Source organism: Eptatretus burgeri, chromosome 4 (genome assembly GCF_056783735.1).
Source record: "Eptatretus burgeri isolate ZD-2024b chromosome 4, Ebu_testis_v1, whole genome shotgun sequence".
Classification (NCBI taxonomy): Eukaryota; Metazoa; Chordata; class Myxini; order Myxiniformes; family Myxinidae; genus Eptatretus; species Eptatretus burgeri.
Window position 1 is genome coordinate 140780892 of NC_140964.1, and position 19117 is coordinate 140800008.

General features: G+C 39.9%; 1 protein-coding gene across 1 annotated transcript in view; it reads right to left on the bottom strand.

Annotated features, from left to right (window-relative positions):
- Positions 1-19117, bottom strand: part of HECTD4 (HECT domain E3 ubiquitin protein ligase 4) — a 525771-nt gene that overhangs the window by 339772 nt on the left and 166882 nt on the right. The window contains exon 21 of the mRNA XM_085880170.1: positions 9521-9861. Coding sequence (XP_085736296.1) covers positions 9521-9861 — 341 coding nt within the window. The remainder of the gene's footprint in view (positions 1-9520; positions 9862-19117) is intronic.

Below are 19117 nucleotides of genomic sequence, written 5' to 3' on the forward strand. Positions count from 1 at the left end.
TGAATATTTTATCCAAGAAAGCGGTGTAGTCTGACATTATTACAAGTTTTTGTCACAGGGTTTTTAGAAGACTGTTGCGTTTATCTTGGAGACCTGAGAGTAGTCGTTAAGAAAATTAATCCACCCTTTCTTGAAGGGTAAGAGGAACTCGAGGTACCCTTCTGAATTGGTGTGGGCACCTTGTGGCATGATGTGGAGGGAGCATCGGTCTTCGACAGATATAGCCTCAAAGTTATCTTGTGGTGTTTCTCTGGAGATGTAATTTAAGCTCACATTGTTCTGGCTCGGTCGAGAGAGAACCTCTTTCATATACAGTGCCTTCAGAAAGTATTCACACCTCTCGACTTTTGTCACATTTTGTTGCGTTAGAGCCCCAAATGAAAATGGATTAAATAAAATAAAATAAATTGTCACCGATCTACACAAAATACCCCATAATGACAAACTGAAAACATGTTTTTGAATTTTTTTCAAATTTATTGAAAATGAAATGCAGTAATATCTCATTTACGTAAGTATTCAGCCCACTGATTCAATATTTTGTAGAAGTGCCTTTGGCAGCAATTACAGCTTCCAGTCTTCTTGAGTATGTCTGTGTCAGCTTTGCACATCTGGATTTGGGGATTTTTTTCCCAATTATTCCTTGCAGGTTTGCTCAACCTCTGTCAAGTTAGATAAGGAGTGTCGGTGAACAGCAATCTTCAAGCCTTTCCACAGATTTTCAATGGGATTCAAGTCTGAGCTTTGGCTGGGCCACACACGGACTTTCACGTTCTTGATCAGAAAGCATTGCAGCGTTGCTTGGGCAATATGCTTGGGGTCATTGGCCTGTTGGAATGTAAATCTTCACCACAATCGAAGGTTTTTTGCACTGGGAAGAAGGCTCTCCTCAAGGATTTGCCTGTATTTAGCTCCATTCATTATCCCCTCTATCCTTACAAGTCTCACAGTCCCTGCCACTGAAAAGCATCCCCATAGCATGATGCTTCCACCATCGTGCTTCGTGGTAGGGATTTTGTTTATTGTGTGTACAATGTCGAGGCTAGTTTGAGAGCTAACACACAGAACATAAAACAAGGGGGGTGGGGGGGCAGGAGAGGGAAGGACAAAACAGTGGGGAACAGAGACATGAGATCTGTGGAAGGGAGAAGGATGGGGTGGGGTATACAGTGTAAACAAGATGGACATGACAGGGACTTCCGCGTCCTTACATGACAGGGACTTTCAGGAAGGAAAGCGGAGAATTTGAAGGAGGTGGGTTTGGGGCGGATTAACAGGGGTAGAAAAGATCATGGTTTTAGATGGGGGAAGATAAGAGATGGTGGTGAACTGCTGTTTTGAAGACCTGGACGGAAGAGTGGGATTGAAGTGAGTGTGGGAGTTTGTTCCAAAGGGGGGAAAAGGAGGAATGAAAGAGTGAAGGTGAGCAATGATTCTTGATTTTGGTAGTTTTACCAGAAAGGGGTTGCTAGTGGACCTTGAGCACCCTGCAGAAATATGGGGGGGGGGGGAAATATCACCGACAGCAGGGGGGCGGGGGTGAGGCCAGAGAGGTCACAATATTAAGTCACAATATTGTGACTAGAGAGGTCGCAATTCTTCTCAAAGTCGCAATATTTGCTCGCTTATGCTCACTCATATTTCTCCTTTTCAAACTGGGACACATTACTGCGTCAAATGCTTCCCTTTTGATATTACTATCCCTGCGGGGCTGGGCTTTGCCCCCCCCATCCCCTTTCATATGATCATTTATTTAATCAAATTGAGTAGTCAGATAGAGATACTATCAATATTTATGTTTATTTTCAGGAATAACTAAATTTATTCATCAATTAAAAATAATGCAGTGGGAGCCCGTTAAAACCCCCAACCCCATTTTTTTTAATAATACTTATACTTTAAATCCATAAAGTAATGTATTTATTCCAACACTCATTCTATATCTGGTATCATCAAATGCTATTTGAGTTTTCTTACTGACAGTCTCTGAGAATATTTTGTGTTGATAATTTCTTATAAGATTCATCTCTCCATAAACATCCTTTCTTTTCCATACACATTCAAGGTAATGTTGAAAGTTCATGGTCTCATTTAATACACTCTTCTTTAGACCTTTAAGTTTCTTTTCACATTTGAATATATTAATCTCACCAATGACTTTGACTGAACTTTGGTGCCCGATGTACCTTTTTAACTTGTAGTCCTGCTTCTAAAAATTGCTTTAGATTTCTTTGATGTAAAACATACTTCTCTTTATCAAACAATGTTGTCATTAATTTAGTTGTAGGAATATATTTAAACTCATTTGAAGAACTGAAGAAATGTTGTTGATAACCACCAAATAGCTCTTGATTGGGGATCTCTTTTTCAGCTCCATAAGTAAGGTCTTCATGTTTGTTATGAAGTTTTCTTGGATAGTTTAAATCTACTTCAAAATAATACCCATAATCCCGGTTATCTAAATCTTCTTGACGTGTGGAGATTATATCATCAGAGATAGATTTGTACTCATATTCCTTTACCCATTTAAAATTACCATTGGGTTGAGATCCAGACATTGCCCAGCCATACAAGTTATTAGCATCAAAGTACATTAAGTAAGATGTGGGCTTATCAGGTGAGAAGCCTGGAAGATATTTATTATTTACCTTAGCAAATTTCTTTGAACAATCTTGTGAAATTTCTCCTCTTTTAGCCTTCTCAATCATCAAGAGCATATATAAATCACTTTGAAGATCAAGGGGTTGTTTAGTCATTCTTAACATAGCACTCCAGGCTAGTCCAGGAGATGTATAATAATAGACAGGATCAAGTCCATTGGAATCTTTATGAGAACAAACTTCTCAAAATGTCTCAAACACATCAGCGAATAATAAAACATCAGTTATTAAATGAAGGTCATGATACTCACCCATATTCTTAATCTCAAACTCTTTCCAAACTTGTTTTGCTATTTCATATTCGTCACCCATAATATGACATCTTCCTAACTTGTTGTAAAAACACTTTTGAGGAGGAATTCTTGTTTCTTTAAATCTTTCAAAGGAATCCATATAATCATATGGGTAAATGCCCTTTTTAGTAAGAAGAGAAATGTCTTTACCCAAGTCAGCTTTAGTCCGAAATTGAATAGAAAGTATAGGAAAAGAGGAGATGTTTGAAACGAAAGAACTTAATGGGCTTGTCATAAATTTATAAGTCAAGAAATCTAATATTTGTATTTTCACCCATTTCACGAGTGTAAATCTGTTTTGTAAATGAGATGTAATTTTGATCTGTATTAGGAATTGCTATTATCTTTCCAGGAGTCTTACATAGTTCTTTTATAAAGAGATGTATATCATAATGACAATTATTATGAAGAAATACAGGTATGAATGTAGGGATTCTATAATTAAGATGACAATTATTATGAGCTGCTGCTCTATATTTCCCCATTTTATGGCAATGATTTCAAAACTTTTTTTCTGTTTTTACCAAAGCCTCGGAGCATGATAAATCCGAGCTTCTTCAAACCCTTTCTCTTCATTTGGATATACGTCAAGGGGTTTATTTGTTCTTGACATAATTTCAGTAAGCTGAATACAATCATCCTCAATTCTTTTAACAAATTCATCAGCAGCATCAGGTCCTCTATACAACTCCATCTTATCATATTTACTTCCTACAGATGATTCAATGTAATAACAAAACCCGCAAGGGATGCGCTTTTGATATTGTTTAATATCATCAGTCTTTTCCAAGATGCTCTCAAAATCAGCATATATTACAAATGGATGTTATATACATATATTTATTTCAATAAATACAACTTTCTCTCCTGGTTGTGGCATCTCAACAACTGCTGCTTTATGGTTCAAACAATACTTTAAATGTTTATCACGTCTTTGTTGAGACTTAAAGATATTTAGACATTTCTGACAAGGATATGATTTATGCTTTGATTTATAAACTTGACTTCTTTCCAATCTAGAAAAGTTTTTGATGTCAGCATAATGAGCAGTTTTTTATTAGTGAAATAAAAGAGATCTACATGCCGGTCATTTGACCAATTATCATTGGATATAATATTACTAACTCTTAGAATTTGGACTTTGTTTATATCAGTTAAACCGTAAACATTTATTGATAGGTTATTCATATTCTCAAACTTTGCTATATCTTTTAAGCTCATGGGTTCTCCTCAAGAGATGCTGAGATCCCCACTTTCTCATTTATTCTCATATTTCTTACACTTTGAAACTCTTTCACAGTCCCTTTTCTGTGGATAAATATGTACTAAGATACTCCAGAGAAAGAATTTATTATCAGTATTTTTAATATCAATTAGTGCCTTTTTATTCTTTATATCCTTAGGTTCCCATCATGTGCTGCCTTTTTGGCTGCTGGTTGCATCATTGGTTAGGGGCGCAGCTATGCCGCTGATGCAATGCCCCAATTACCAGTATACTGGTGCTCATTTCGCCGACCTCAGAAGGATGACAGGCTGAGTCAACCCCTGGTTTCAGTGGCCAACAGGGCTCGAACTCAGGACCTTAGGATCTCAAGCCACCACCCTAACTGCTAAGCCAACACCAGGCTATATCCTAAGGTAAATCAATACATGAAGAAGCCTTTAGCGGAATTGATTTAAGAATTTTTAGATCGAGATATGAAATATTCCCAATGTTGAACCCACTACCTGTTGTTGTTCTTCTCATTCAAATCTAATAAGCTCTTCAAAGATAGGAGATTTAAGGAAGCTATCAATTGATGCAATAAGGTGTGGTGGATTCGTCCTCATATATTTTTCTTCAACAACATTATCCTCTCTTGAGAAGGTAAAGGAGGCTCCAAGATATATTTTGAATGATTTATGCTTTTTCAACATTCCACTAACAACCTTGATAATTGAATCCATTGAGATATGAATCGCTTCTAAATGGATCTTAGACTAATATTAAATCTTATAAGTTTCACCTCTATCCGATCTTAAAAACATCTTTGAAGAGTTGTTATTTCAAATGGTTTTGTCTCAATGACATCTCCCTTTAATCCAATTTTCTTCTTATTTCTCTTCAAGTTTCTCTCAATGTTGTTGATGTGTTTTTGTGATTAAAGGTGCTTTTTATAACCCTCTTTTAAAGCATCCTTAGAACAGACATCACAATGTTTTGTTTCTCATTCAAATGGAGATATTTGTCTGAAAAGATTGAATGTGTGTTTGTTGGTTTGAAGGTGTTTTTTTATAACATTTATATTTGAACATGATTACAAATGCCACAGTACTTTGTATTCACCATATTTATGTAGCACAACTTTGCTTGAAATAAAATTTTCTTCATGAAAATGTCACGGTAATTTATGGATGCTTCTCATTTAAACTGAAATTTTCTTGATGAAAATTCAGTTGAATTTATAGGTGAATCTGTGCTTAAAACCATTTTACCCACCAACAATTTTTACTAAATAAATACAATGTATCAAGAAACAAAAGACAAGTTTCACTCAATTTCGACATTTGTAAAAGATACTGAGAAATATGTCGAGGATGTAAAATTGAATAAAGATAAATATAACAACTATTGGATAAAAACAATTATGGTTGATAACATGAGTTAACAATTTCCTTCAGTGGAAGGGCCTTTGGTATATCTGGAAGAACATCAATTAAAATAGCTCTAACAAAAGTTTATCTTCTCCTTCTGGCAATATATTCAAAACTAGAAAAAGCAATGAAACAAGAAAAAGTATCAAAAAAGAAAAACCTTATGGATGAAGCTTTAGAAAGAAAAGATAAGACCATCAGCAATATGCAAGGAGAAATTTGTATTTTTTTCAACAACGTGAAAGATGTAAATCCTGATGAAATAAAGGATGTTAATAGATCAGGTGAAATGACATTTAATTCAGTCGTAGTTAAGGACCATTTTTAAAATTACCTTTAATATTTAAAAAAATGTAGTACTTGAATCTGTTAACGAAAAAAAGTATATGGATACAGATGGTAATGTTTTTTCTGATAATTAAATATGAATCATTATTCAAGTGAAGATTTTGAAAATTATGAGAGTAATGATAGTATCTCTGTTGGAACAAAAGACAGTTATAATACCGAGAGTTTGTGTTCAAACGATAGTTATGAAAGTAGTTTTATAGATGATTGTGAAAGCACCAACGAAAGTTCCGAAGATGCATTTTATTTGAAGTGAAGTTTTACTTTATAAATGTGAATGGTATACGAGATCTTGAACCTCTTGAATTCCCTGATTCTCCACATGACAAATTTGAGAGTCGTCCTGCATGTGATAGAGTTGGATTAAACACAGAGTCAAAAGCCCATAAACAATATATATTCTGTGATTACCTTCTAATTAATGAAAGAAAAAAAAAGGAACATAACTGTTTCAAAATTACACCAAAAATGAATAACTTTACAAGATTAAACAGCAGGTTGCAGGTCATCAAACATGTTCTGAAAATTTATCAATATGATTATATGTGCATTAAGTAGTTTGATGCAAACTATTGTGGTTGCCTAACTATTGGGAAAATTAATGAAATTTAACTCCGAAGTTGTTATTTCTTGAGGCTGTTGAAAAAAACAGCCGCGTGCCAGATATAGATATTGACGTCACATTCTCCAAAACAAAGCGGACGCTCACTCGCTCATTGAAGAAGTGTCCAGTTCAGTGGGCCGTTCTTTCACTTTTTTTGAGCTTGCAACTGTCTATATTATCCTTTTTTTATTTTGAATTATTGTAGAACAAAGTTATTTAGATATTTGTACATCATGCCTCGTACGTGTGTCGTCATGTTTTGTGAAAATGGCTGGAAAACGGGTAATCACTCCCACTGATTCCCGAAGGAATCAAACATTCGCCGGCAGTAGATAAGATTTGTACAAACAAAACGGGCGAATTTTCCCCCAAAGAAAACGGGTAAAGAGGACCCTTTGGATAGACTTGTCATTTGTGGTGACCATTTCACAGCTGAGGATTATGAAGGCATAAACACATCTGATTACCACTCTGTGAATATGAGTTGTTGGTTGACAAGTTCTCCAGATACTGCTCTGTCACAGAATCAATTGTTGAGTTTAAGTGAGAAAAACCTTGAAATGTATTCTTAAAGAGTCCATGGAAAAACACATAAATAAACTTTCTGAAAAACACAAGCATGAAAAAATTTCTCAACAAATCAACTTATTGTTGATCAAATTACTTTTTTTAACAGCATCAGCAAATTGGGCTATTTCATTTCAATTGTAAAAAATTGATCAATTTTCCACTTTTTTTTCCAAATTTGGTAGAATATTTCCCAATGAGGCGAAACATGTTTTGGTATTTATATGCCACAACAGTCTCTTGAAAGTTGGGGTTTGTTCTAACTGTTCACTTTTGCTCGGGTCAAGCTCAGCTGTCTGCTTCAACGCCAAGGCTACTGTGTATAATATATTTGGGTCCATTATTGATTCATTCTATTTCTGACTTTTGAGTGACTAGAGGGTTAAAATTATTATATCAAGTCACAGACGAATCAAACTTTACATTATTTTATGCATCAAACAAGAAAATGAAAATCTACAAACCAATCTGTCTGGTGGAGTCTGTCAGTGTCAGTCCTGCCACTTGTACACGAAATAGGCCATTTTCTGGCACTTGCAAGGAGCTCAAATTTATATGGCTCAGGGCCAGAAACTCCATTGTATAAATTCCCATCATCCTCTGACTCGTCCTTGGCAATATCGGAATGAAAACACTCAATTTCATCGCCGCTGAAATCACTCTCTGATTCACATCTCGCCATTGTTCACACGCTGTTTCCGAATGTTCATGAAGTTTTCGGAGAACGTGATGTCATAGCATCTTCGGTAAATTCCGGTCGGTTTTTCGATCACTGACAAAAGTTTTGACTTAAAAGTTAATTTTAGCATATTTTGAGTTTCATATGTAAGAAAATAATTGCCCAACGATTATTAATGTGATTACAACCTTCGAATCACGCGGTCATCAGCGACCCAAAACCTGTTCTTTAATAAGAGAAATGAATGTAAAGTATGAGGGTGATAATACACGTTTTCTTTAAAAGAAGAGACTGAATAAATGATGGTAATGTTTTATGGATTTATGATGTATATTATTAACGATTGCCATTTTCAGGGAAATATCAACACAACATATTGTATAAATATAATAATGGATTATCTTGAAATTAAACCTGAACTCAGGATAAAACATAGTTTCTAAAAAAGCCAATAAAAATTTATATAATTTATTTTTTAAATGTATAAATGAATGATTTTATTTTACCCATTTGGGAAACAGACATTTTTTACCCTGACAAACAAACGAACAACAAAGATGTCGTGCATAGCACAATACTTGCAAAATCCATTATACGAATTTGACCAAATATGCAAATGCTCTTCAATTTCAAGTCAATGGGATGAAAATTGAGGATTTCAGAAATTCCACCGGTTATTGACCTTTGGCTCATGCTGAGCTTTTGGTCTGTTGACCTCAAAAATAATTGGTGGTTGAATTCAGTGACCAAATATGCAAATGCTCTTCAAATTTCAAGTCAATTGGATGAAAACTTACAATTTTAGAAATTTGGCCCATGTCGACATTTTGGCCTTTGTTGACCTTTGGCCTATGTTAACCTCAAAAATACTTGTTCATTGAATTTATTGACCTGATATGCCAATCCTCTTCAAATTTCAAGTCAATGGGATGACAATTGAGGATTTTAGAAATTCCACCGAAGTTATTGACCTTTGGCTTATGCTGAGCTTTTGGTCGATGTTGATCTCGAAAATAATTGGTGGTTGAATTCAGTGACCTGAATATATAAATCCTCTTGAAATTTCAAGTCAATCGGATGAAAATTGAGGATTTCATTTTGTGCAATTTATGGTGTTTATCTCGAACTTTAGGTGTAAGATATCTCACTTCAGTCATTGACCTTTGGCCTATGTTGACCCCAAAAATAATTGCTGGTTGAATTCAGTGACGTGATATAAAAATCCTCCTCAGATTGCTCGTCAATTGGATGAAAATTGAGGATTTTAGAAATTTGACAAAGTTGTTAACCTTTGGCGTATGTTGACCTTTTGACCTCAAAAACAATCGGCTTCTTGCTTTTGACACACACGACTGTTTGGTGAAGTTTTGTGAAGATCGGTTTAAAACTGTGACCTGTAGGTGATTGACATTAAAAAAAAACAACAGATGGACAGACAGAATAACGCACAAGACCAATCAATACACTTGAAAAATCTTCGATTTTCACAAGTAACAAACAAAAGAGACAGACAGGAGTGAAAACATCACCTGCATCCAACTTCAGTGGTGGAGGTAAAAATGTTATTAATTAATTGTTCTAATATGGATCAAATCAATAGTAGACAACTCGTGATCATCAAGCACTTGCAGATAATAAACACAAGATTACAAATTGAGATCCATGCCAATTTATCAGAATCTAATTTTCTGCGATATCTCTCTTTCCATATTTCTTCTCCATCACCTTCTCTCACCTTGTTATCTTCATGTTCTTCTTCTGACAAACAGCCCATTGTGCTTCCAATTCCGCCTTCATTCCAGCATCTACGGCAGAGGTAGAAACCTTGGGAGCCAAAGGAGCAGTTGAAGAGCTTGGAAGATGAGGGGTTGTTTGCAAGTTGGGTGTTTCAGATACTGAGAGAGTTGTCGGAAAACTGCGGTATTGCGGAGTTATTAAAGTTGATGGAGAGATTAATTGCTGTGAATGCTGTGGCTTTGAAGGCCAAAGAGAAACAGGGTGACCAAGGCTTGCCAGTTTTTCAGCCAACCTTAGAGCAAAACTTGCATTTCCTGTTTGCAGCTCACAGTATCCAATCTGGGGAACAGGTAGAAGAGAATATATAGAGTTATTTTCTGAATTTCTGAAATTACATCAAATAATTTCTGCTGCAGTATTCAAATATTGAAAACACAAGTGCAAGGAAAGCAGTTACCATAAAGATTCTTCTTCTCTGTTGTATATTATTATGATAACGGGTGTCTCAGAAATCTGGACCCATAAGAAAAAACTACACATTTTACTTTCAATTTATTAAATGTTCAAATTCATTCCGATTAATTTGCATACACATAACAATTGATGCATGTATATTTATCTGAACCTTTCTTAAGAAGGAAAGACTGATGTCAGCACATTCCTTCCAAATGTTTTCCTTCAGCTCTACAAAACTGCTTGGTCTCATGCTATAAACCATGGATTTCAGGTGTCCCGATAGGAAAATATCTAATGACGTTAGCTCCGAATATGAGGGGACCATTCCACCAGACCATGGCATCCTATCCAGCTGAAATGTATTGTTTCATCCAGGTAGTTGAGGGCAACAGTAGCATAATGTGGCAGTGCCACCATCCTGTTGAAACCAAACTTTTCTCAATCATGCTAAAGGCATTCCATCCAAATAAGGTACCAAAACCTCTTGTAGCATTGTGAGATAGCTAGTCCAGAAACATTATCTTCATAAAAGTAGGGGCCTGATAGAACATCACCATGAATAGCACACCACCACAATTCTAGGATCAAATCATGGAGTATGGTAGTACTCCATATGTAGGGATGGCATGGGGAAAAAGGCCACCCCATCAAATATGTACAAAACGATATGTTGAAAAACCTCTCTTGAGAAAAGTCATAAACTTTTAAAAGTCACATGGTTTATTCTCAAACGTTTTTATAAAAAAAACTAGACAGCTCAGAGGGGAGTGTGCATATGTGTTGGCAAACCCATCAGCCCTTATTTTAACACTAACACGGATGACAATAGCAGATGGCTGGGTCTCATAACAGAGAGGCTGCACACAATCTGCAGAGCTGCGACATGATGCCACGCATCCCCCTCTCAGAGCTCATGCCGGGCTTCGCTTGTCACTGCCACAGTGCATTTCTTCTGCTGATTCCCTCACTGTATGTCTTGCGATTGCTTATATAACTAGAAAGGCACTCGTGGAGTGCATCGTCTCACCTCGCACATTCATTCTGAACAAAATACCATCGTTAACTGAACACGTTACTATTATAGCCCACTGCTATTATGACCCATATACCACAAGCCTGGTGTTGGCTCAGTGGTTAGGGTGGTGGCTTGGGATCCTAGGGTCCTGAGTTCAAGCCCTGTCAGCCACTGAATTAATACACCAGGGGGTTGACTCAGCCTGTCATCCTTCCGAGGTCGGTGAAATAAGTACCAGTTCCAGTGTGTGTACTGGTAGAGGGGCACTGCATCAGCGACACAATCGTGCTTCAAGAAATGATAGCTACCCCAGCAGCTAAGCTGCCATATGACCACCACCACCCATATATCCATATCATCCATGCACCTGATGATGGCCCATATACCTGTCTCATCCATGCATCTATTATGTCACATAGTTCCTTGGAATGGGTTATGAATATCATCAATTTAATTCTTCACTCAAAATGGGTCATAGATCACTAACCCTAACTGCACACTTAACCCCTGACTGGACAGCAATACTCCTAAACTCCATCCACCCAGTGCAAGGTATTCGGCAAAACTTGTGCAAAAATGCAAACTTAGGGATGTATGGCGTTAGTGAAATCCAAACACTTGTCAATATCCATGGGTGTGTTGTTCAAAGAGCCAGATAACCATGGGCCGACTGGACAGATTGTGTGTAAACCAAGGAATGGTTCATCTGATTCAGAGAACAAACATAAGTCCAGCTGGCTTTTTTGATCACCATATGATTGTAATGAAATGTATGTTACCCTTTCGTTGCTGTAAAAGCATATACTAGACTTTCAATGTTAAACTGTTTCAAGATGTACACTTAAAAAATGCCTTCACACTGCTATGGGATAAGTTAGAAAAACAAAAGTGTTCCTATTGTAATGTTTGACAGTGGTGGGACTGTACAAAATCCCAAATTCGGATTTTCTGCCAACAATATTGCTCACATGCCACCAGTAATGCATCTGGGTTGATAAGTGCTCAAAATAAAAGCTGACAAACTTAAATACGAACAAGAAGCTGGAACATTCAGTGTATTTTAAATTGTAACAAATGGAGTTTCAGAAATGTAACTTTTATGCTGCAAATTGAATTGGCTGTCATTTCTGGCCAAAAGACTTTTGCCCTAAATGATAAGAAATGTGTTGTTCTGGAGCAGAGTGACCGAGCTAATAAATGAACCTTTGCTTAGAAAATGTACGAAGTGGCTTTTTGTCTAAAAGACACGTCTACAGTCTGGGTGAATATCCCCCAACCTCTCTCTCATGGAAGTATAAAATGTTTTGAAAGGCACATTGTTCTCAGTGCAAGCACGTGAGTAAGTATAGTTTCTCAGTGGCTTGTACTCCTTGGAACTGACCAAGTACCAAGCTAGAATAAAACTCTCTGATGTAATGTAGAAGTGAATTGAATCGGGTTGGTCTAACTGTTAACTAAAGTAAGAATAAATGAAATAGAACCAAATAATATTGCAACAAATGGGGATTTTTAAGTTCATTGTACAAGGGTGAGAAGTGTATGGTGTATAATTAGAAAATAAATTGTTTCACAAGGAAGGACTTGTGTGGACATCAGTTTTATCAGTGTCGATAGGGTTTTTTGTAGGATTTTATAATCAAATCGGACAAACGTTAAACTCTGTCTGAAGTCAAATAGGATTCCACAATCGGCCAGTTAGAATCCTTCAGGAGGACAACGATCACAACAAGGTGGGTTTAAAAAAATCCACATCAGTGTCAAAAGTGCTTGCAATGCGTCTTAAAAATGTCATCTCTCTCCTGATTGGAAATGACCAAACATATTGCATACCTGAACGATCCATCCATGACAGTATTTTTTTTGGTTAGAGATTTAATTGCCACCGGTCAAACTGTGCCTCATGGTTTTGGGTTGTTACTCCTGGATCAGGAAAAAGCTTTTGACAGTGTGGATCATTTGTTCTTATTTGCAGTTGTTACTGGAGCAGGTTTTGGGGAAAAATTCATATCTTGCATAAAACTTTTGTACAGAAATGCATCATGCCTGCTAAAAGTAAATCATAGTTTGTGTCATCCCTCTCCTTTTCAGCGTGGTATCCGTCAGGGTTGTTCACTGTCAGGCACGTTGTACACACATTCTGTTGAACCCCTACTGGCTCGCCTTCATACTTCATTATCTGGGTTGTCCTTGTCAAACAGTCCGAACATTGTTACTTCAGCTTTTGCGGATGATCTGTGTGTTGTGGTTAAAAATCAGAAAGATTTTATTGAGCAATCCCAATGTCTTGCCAAATTTGAACTTGCCTCATCAGCTAGAGTAAATTGGAATAAGAGTGTAGCTCTTTGGCTATACCCAGATACACTCTCCTCATCACACTCTTCATGTGCACTTCTCCCAACTCTTCCAGGAGGAAAGTTATGGAAAACGGAATGGGTTAAATTACTTAGGGATCCATTGGGGAACGACAAGCTATATGTAAAAGAATTGGGATGGGTTCCAAGATAACATTAAGCAGAAACTATCAAGGTGGAAAGGAATGCTCCAGTTCTTGTCACTTAAGGCACGGGTAACGATCATTAATAACCTTCCAACCATATGGCACAAGGTCATCGCACTCCAGCCTCCTCAAGCTGTGATCACAAGCATTCAGAAGAGTCTGATTGATTTTTTTCTGGGGAAGCACCACTGGCTCAAGCCAGATGTGTTGTGCAGGCCACGAAATTCTGGTGGCCAAAACTTGGTGCACATCCCAAGTCGAAAAAAGGCTTTTCGACGAATGACAATAAAATGTCCATTATATGGTGAAGTCGTGTCCTGGCGTCCTCTCATTAATACCTTGCTCAGGCAAACAGGTGGAATGGTCTTTGACCGAGAACTCTTCCTCATGGACCTGAAGCAGGTTGATGGAGCTTGGCTCCCTGTGTTTCATCAATCTCTTCTGAATGCCTGGCAAGCTCGAGGAGTGCAGTGGCTAGAGATCTCTTATGATGCCAGGAAGTTTGTGCATGAGCCACTATTCCAAAACTTATTATTTGCTGGAATATCTCACAGCCGATCCTTCATGGAATATTTTACAAATAGTGGAATAAATAAAGTGCGAGATCTTATCGTTGAAGATCCTTAGGGAGATCCTTGAAGTGATGATTGCCTGCTGGCTCGGTTTCTAAAAAAGTTGGTTTGCATTCAATAAGAGTCGTGAGTGAGGTCATGAGGATAGTAACCTCGACTTTTCAGGTCAGGTCAGGTCAGGTCAGGTATGGGAGCATGTGCCAGAACAGCACGTCGCTGCGTCCATTTTCCGCCGGTACTCCAGGGGCCTCCGTCTGGCCATCCCCCAGGCAGATGCCAGGCCCATCCCCATCTCCTTGAGATGATGGTCAACCTGTTGCAACCATGAGGCACGTGGTCGACCCACTGGCCTCCTCCACTCATGAGACTCCCTCGCTGAGAGAATCTGGTGAGCAGGATCAGAGTCAGGAAAACGAGCCACATGTCCATACAGCCACAACTGATGCTCACGGACTATGCAGGTAACAAATCTCATCCGAGTCTCTCTCAGCAACCGCTCGTTGGACACAAAATCCGACCAGCGATAGCCAAGGATTCTCCGAAGAGACCTGGTACCAAAGGAATTAAGTCTCCGTCTCAGATCCTTGGTCAGAGTCCAAGTCTCGCACCCATAGAGCAAGACTGGAAGTACCAAGGACCTGAAGACTCGGACTTTCGTCCTCCCGCACAGGTACCGGCAGCGCCACACCCCATGATCCAGTGAATCCATGACTCCCCAGGCCCGACCCAGACGTCTATTGACCTCTGACTCGCAGCCAGCAGAGACATGAATATCACTGCCAAGGTAAGTGAATCTCTCCACGACCTCAACATCCTCACCACAAACAGACACAGACAGGACAGCAGCATCCAAGATGTCACCGAAAGCCTGGATCTTAATTTTGACCCAAGAAACCCGTAATCCCAACGGCTCCGACTCCTCATTCAGCACCTCGAGGGCCCCCAAGAGGATGTCTAAAGTCTCCGCAAAGATGACTGCATCATCTGCAAAGTCAAGGTCCGAGATCTTGACATTCCCGAATGACGCACCGCAACTTGATCTCTCCGACATCCTCCCTAGAATCCAGTCCATACAAGTGCTGAAAAGTGTGGGGGCAAGTACACATCCCTGACGAACTCCAGTAACAACTGGAAATAAGTCAGAGATGGTACCACCACACTTCACAGCACTCTCAGTACCAGAGTAGAGTTCAGACATCAGATCGATCAGTTTTGGTGGCACCCCACGAAGACCAAGAATCCTCCAGAGGACATCCTGATTCACTGAATCGAACGCTTTACAGAGATCAACATAGGCTGCAAGCAGCCCCTGCCGAAACTCTCGTCTGCGTTTGGTGAGGACACGAAGTGCAAGGATACGGTCAATCATTGACCTCTTTGGTGTAAAGCCTGACTGCTCTGGACGCTGGTGCTCAAGCAGATGGTGGCGAACCCTATCGAGAATTATCCGAGCAAAGACCTTGCCCGGCACTGAGAGCAGCGTCACCCCTCGGTAGTTGTTGCAGTCTTGGCGATCACCCTTCCCTTTCCAGAGAGGGACAACAAGGCCCCTCTTCCAGTCAGTTGGGATGATGCCTGTGTTCCAGGCAGAGCACAAAACTGCATGCAACGACACGAGTGCAGCATTTCCACCAGCCTTGAGAAGTTCGGCATGGATGCCACAGATCCCTGGAGCTTTGCCCCATTTCAACTGGTTCACCGCAGCCCGTGTTTCCACAAGCGTAGGTGGACCACAGTTGATTCGAGGGTCAGCAACAGGGATTGTAACACTCTTGACGTCCAACTCGACAGTTGGGGGATCAGCCTGGTACAACCGCTCAAAGTAACCGGCCCAGCGGGCCTTCACTTCAGACTCCTCTGTCAAGAGCCTACCACTCTGCTCGAACTGTAGTGCTCCGAGGGATGGGCTTGGATGAACGTAATGCGCGAATTCCCCTGTAAGCGGGACGAGAATCACCTGTCCACAGGTGATGCTCTACCCCCTCACAGATTCCTCGCACATAGGCCTCCTTGTCCACCCTCAGTGCACATACAGTTTTACGCCTCAGCTCCCTGAACAGCTCAGCTCTGCCATTCAGCCTGGCCCTGCGACTCTGGTCAATGGTATCCAGTGTCCCTTGAGAGACAAAATTCTTCTTTGCCCTGCGGTGAGCTCCAAGGCATCCACCGGCAACATCAAGGACGGTGGTCTTGAAGGCGCTCCACAACTCTTCGGGACCCCCCAAAGTACCCAGACCCCCCAAGTGTCCACTCAGCCTGTTCGCAAACTCCTCAGCTACTCTCTCATCCCTGAGCTTGGTAACATCCAGCCTCGGCTGGGATGGTACCATTCTCCAGGATTTAAGGTGCAGCTTTAGAGTTGCTACAACAAGCCTGTGGTCTGGATCATCCTCCAACGACCGTCAATGAGGACATGGTCAATCTCCTTTGCCACACCGCCAGCGTTGGAATACCAAGTCCAGCGATGAGCTTGTGGGTGCTGAAACCATGAACCAGCCACCCTAAGTCCATGACTTCTTGCAAAGTCAAGGAACTTAGTGCCATTCTGGTTCATAGTTCCTGACCCATGGGGACCAACACACACCTCATAACCGTCCCTATCAGTTCCAGTCGATGCATTGAAATCCCCCAAGACTAGAAGTGTATCTCGTCTGGGGCACTGATCAACCACAGACTCGAGTGTGGCGTAGAATGCATCCTTCACGGTGAGATCACTCGCCTCAGTCGGAGCATAAACAGAGACCAGGGAAATGACACCTAAGGAGTGACGAATCCTTAATCTCATAATATGCTCGTTGACCGGTGTTACCTCAATTATCATTGGGGTCAGCTTATTGGACACAGCTACAGCAACTCCTTGGGTATGGTAACCATCAGAGCGACCAGACCAATAGTAGGTGTAACCACCCACCATTATCTCGCCGCAATCCGGTCTCCGAACCTCAGAGAGAGCTGCAATCCCGATGTCCAAACGCTTGAGCTCAGATGATAACAGAGACAGGTGATCATCCTCTCTTAGGGATAGGACATTCCAGGCACCCACCCGAAGAGACCGCCTCAGGTTAACCCAAGGAGACCGCCGTCTGGTGGACGACACCTCAGCACCACTCCGACACACTCTCCTGCAATCTGACCCAGGGATGTTACCCCGTGGTTTCCCTCCTATCAAAGATTGGGGGTCCCGAAGGCTTTGCCCCAATCCCGTCATCCGGTGAGCTGCCCTGCGAAGGGAAGCTGCACAGGAGGTACTCCCACGGAGTGGGTTTTCAGATTTTTTTGCGTTTTTGCGTTTTGCAGAATGAAGGGTTTTACGGTGGCCGGAGTGCAAATCCTGCCACCAACCTCCTAATAAGAAGTGACCCAACTGCAGGAGGACGTCCGCAGACACAGTTGGGCACTAGATATGGATGGCCGTTGGCTCACAAGGAGCTCCTCCGCCCTTTGACAGGTTTTGTTTTTCTACATTTAAATTTTTAAGTTTTTAATTTTTAAGTTTCTACATTTAAAGTTTTTCTACATTTTGACTTTTCTACATTTAAATATTGGGTGGAATGGGATAAGTGAAGAAGTGGATTTTCGTCTAAGCTTTCCTAAACTTTCAATCACTGCCCCAAAACACCATGACGTGTTCTCTTCAAATAGTGACGAGTCTGGTGTGTTCCACATCTTGGGGAAAAAAAACAATACATGGAATTGTCGAGAAGTGATTTCACCAGGCTGTAAAGGTACCGTTAAAAAAACCATTGGAAAGAGACTTTACCTGCAGGAGCTTTCCTTACTTCAAAATGGAAGGTGATGTTTCGACCTCTGACTGTTGGTCGCAAGTGAGACTAAAATTAGAGATTGGTCCATCAGGCCCTGGCCACACAGGTGTTACTCCAGAAGTTTAACCCTTCTGTGTCTCATTTATGTCCCTTTTGTAAGAGTATCGAAAATTTGTATGATGTGTATATTGAGTGCAAGAGATTGTCACCACTGTTTCTGTATCCGAATCATATTTTTTGAAAATTTAAAATTGTTTTTTTTTTTCCAATATTTGTTTATGGGCTTGCTTTCAACACTGGAAACAAATCTGTGGTTTTGCTTTTGAATTTCTTGCATGGAAATGCTAAGCTTGCAATTTATAAGACCAGAAAAGCTAGATTGGTGAAAGGGAAAGATGAAAATGCACTTTTTTGTTTCAAAGGCATGGTGTCTGCTCATATAAAACTAGAACATGCGTATCATGTAAACATAGGTAGTCTTCTTGTATTTGAAGACTCATGGTGTCTTGTGTAAATGTATTGAGAATGAAGTTTACATTTACTTGAAAAGTTACAACAATACTATTGACCTTTGAACCTTCATTATTTCTTGGACCCAGCTTGAGCAACTGTACTTCAGAAATGACAGACATGATTCTCATGTTTTGATAGTTTTCATGAACCTGAAGCAAATGGTGCATAAAGAATTGCTTGTTTTGTTCAAATATGCTTTGTAAAATAAGGACATAAAAGTCATAACGTCTGTCTGTCTGTCTCTCTCTCTGTCTATATATATATATATATATATATATATATATATATATATATATATATATATATATATATATATATATATATATATATATATATATATATAATTGTTACGGTTGTGGAAATTCACAGAACACCATTCAGGCTTCCCAGAGATCAGTTATGTCGGTAAGTGTGTGTTCCAGGTAAGATTTCCCCACCGATGTATCTTCTTCATCTTCTTCTTTTGGCTGCTCCCATTAGGGGTCGCCATGGCGGATCAACCGTCTCCATTTCGCTCTATCCTCCACATCTTCCATTGACACTCCAACCACCCGCATGTCCGCCCTCACTGCATCCATGAACCTCTTCTTTGGCCTTCCTCTTCTCCTCCTGCCTGGCGGCTCCATCCTCAGCATTCTTCTCCCGATATACTACGCTTCCCATGTGCACATGTCCAAACCATCTCAATCTCGCCTCTCTCATTTTGTCTCCAAACCGTCCTACCTGCGCTGTCCCTCTAATATACTCATTCCTTATCCTGTCCATCCTCGTCACTCCC